The following is a 2421-nucleotide window of genomic DNA, read 5'->3' on the forward strand; positions in this document are numbered from 1 at the left end:
GGCAACAGCAGCAGCAACAACAGCAGCAGCAGCAACAGCAGCAGGGGACACAGAGCACGGGCCAAGGCGTAATGACAACTGCAGGTTTAGAAAGCTGGACTTGGAGTTGTCGTGTGGCAGCAGCAGCAACAGCAGCAGCAGCAGCAGCAGCAGCAACAGCAGAAACAACAACAGAAACAACGGCAGATGCAACAGTAACAGAAACATCTGCAAACGCTGCTGCTGCTGCTGCTGCTGCTGCTGCTGCTGCTGCTACAGGGGGGCCTGAAGAAGTAGCAACGGGGGAGACAGGAGACACTTCAGCCGCGTGGGGTTTGACAGAGACATCCTCTGCTGCTGATGCCCCACCAAGTTCTGCAGCAGCAGCAGCAGAAGCAAGAGCAGCAGCGGCAGCAGCAGCAGCAGCAGCAGGAGTGTGCAAGGGGGGTTGTGGCTGGCTAGGAGGCAGCAGCAAGGACTTCATTAGAGAGGTCTTCTTCTGCTGCTGCGAGGAGACAGAAGGAGACAATTTAATTATATCAACAAACTATGGCCACGTTTATCTCGTTGCCCGTTGCGCAGCAGCAACAGCAGCAGCAGCAACAACAGCAGCAGCAGCAACAGCAGCAGCAGCAGCAACAGCAGCAGCAGAAACACCGTTTCGTTGGTTGCTGCTCTGCTGCGTCCCCTCTCCCATAACAGCTACAGGGGTTGTTGATGACTGTCTCCTTCTTGGGGGGGCAGATGGATGCATCCGCATGTGTCTCCTCCGGCCCATCAGGGGGCTCATCTCATGTCTACGGCAGCAGCAGCAGCAGCAGCAGCAGCAGCAGCAGCAGCAGCAGCAGCAGCAGCAGCAGCAGGGAGGGTGTAACATGTTACAAGGCACTGCATGGGCAGCAGCAGAGGCCTTCTGCGGAGTTCGTGTTTCGTCTTCTTCTGTCTTTTCACTGGGCCCCCTTTCAGCTCCACCTGCTGCTTCTGCTGCTGCTGCTGCTTGTAGCAGCACGCTGCTGCCGCTGGCCCGCAGCAGCAGCAGCAGCAGCAGCAGCTGGGCGGAGCTGACAGGCCTAGATAGCTCTTCTGAAGCTGCAGCAGCTGCTGCTGCTGGCTTTGTTGTCGCTGGGGCCCATACAGGCGCCGTGAAGTTCTACTGCTGGGGACAGCAGCAGCAGCACCCTGGGACCTCTGCTGCTGCTGTACCTGCTGCTGCTGCTCCTGCTGCTGCTGCTGCTGCTGCATCTGATGATGCTGGCAGTGCCTTGCAGCTGCAGCAGCTGGCCACTGTGTGCCTGCCTCGGTACCGCAAGGGCCCGCAGGCTGCGCCTTGCAGCAACAGCAGCAGCAGCAGCAGCAGCAGCAGCCGCACGACGAACAGAGTGATGTGCTGCATCGCTCTGGTGTCTCAGACAACACCGCAGCAGCTCAAGGTTTCTTCTGTCTTGTCTGCAGTCTTTCTGCTGGGTGATGAACACGGGACTCTCCATGTGGTGCTTCTGCAAGTCCCTGCAGCAGCAGCAGCAGCAGCAGCAGCGGAGCAGCAGCAGCCACACCGGGGGCAGTACTGGGATTGGGCCTCTCCTCGTGCTGCAGTGCAGCAGCCGCTAGTGGAGATACACCCCAGGAGACGCGTCTGCGCCCTCAGCTGCTGCGGGGGCTTCACTTTCTGCTGCGGCGGAGACGGGCGGGTCCTTATTCTTCGTATTGCTCTCAACAGCAGCAGCAGCAGCAACAGCAGCAGCAGCAGCAGCAGCAGCGAGTTGTGGGTGCATCAGCAAGTGTATATTCAGCAGCTGCATGCAGTCAGAGTGTCACAGATCAGCAGCTTTGTTTGTTTGCTCCCTCAGGGGGGCCTCGCTGGGTCGGGGGGCCCCTGGCTGCAGCAGCAGCAGCAGCAGGAAGATGATGGTTTCGTGCTGCTGCAGCAGCACGTGGCTGTTGGTGTCAGAGGCAGCGAACTCTGTGCCTTCTCCTTCACTCAGGGGGCCCCCATGCTGCAGCTGCCCTGCGGAGACAGCAAGCGTTCTTTTGCTGCAGCAGGGGGCCCCCTAGGGACTGTCTCCTTTGCGTTTTCTAAGGGTCATTGTCTCTGCCTATACACTAGCAGCTGCAGCAGAAGCAGCAGCAGCAACTGCAGCAGCAGCAGCAGCAGCAGCGGGAGGAATGATTCTCGCTTGCAGCAGACAGAAGGGGAAGAGTTGCAGCAGCAGCAGCAGCAGCAGCAGCAGCAACAGCTCAGCTGTGTTTCTTTCAACCCACACTACCCTGGAGACGATATTCATGCTGTCTCCTTTCTTTCTCCTTCAGTCATCTGCGCAGCAGCTGAGGACAACACGGTGAGCCTCATTCTGTGCCAGCGCTCGCCGGCAGCAGCAGCAGCAGCAGCAGCAGCAGCAGCAACAGCAGCAGCAGCAACAACAGCAGCAGCAGCAACTACAGGAA

At 59.1% G+C, this 2421-nt stretch overlaps 1 protein-coding gene across 1 annotated transcript in view; it reads left to right on the forward strand.

Annotated features, from left to right (window-relative positions):
• Positions 1-2146, forward strand: part of EMH_0034850 (uncharacterized protein) — a gene marked incomplete at both ends in the record, with an annotated part of 4900 nt that extends 2754 nt beyond the window's left edge. The window contains 3 exons of the mRNA XM_013494917.1: positions 1-194; positions 259-1922; positions 2087-2146. Of these exons, the coding sequence (XP_013350371.1) occupies positions 1-194; positions 259-1922; positions 2087-2146 (1918 nt within the window). The remainder of the gene's footprint in view (positions 195-258; positions 1923-2086) is intronic.
• Positions 2147-2421: the final 275 nt, after the last annotated feature.

This window comes from Eimeria mitis, genomic scaffold (assembly GCF_000499745.2).
Source record: "Eimeria mitis Houghton genomic scaffold, Emh_scaff1332, whole genome shotgun sequence".
In the NCBI taxonomy this organism is placed as follows: domain Eukaryota; phylum Apicomplexa; class Conoidasida; order Eucoccidiorida; family Eimeriidae; genus Eimeria; species Eimeria mitis.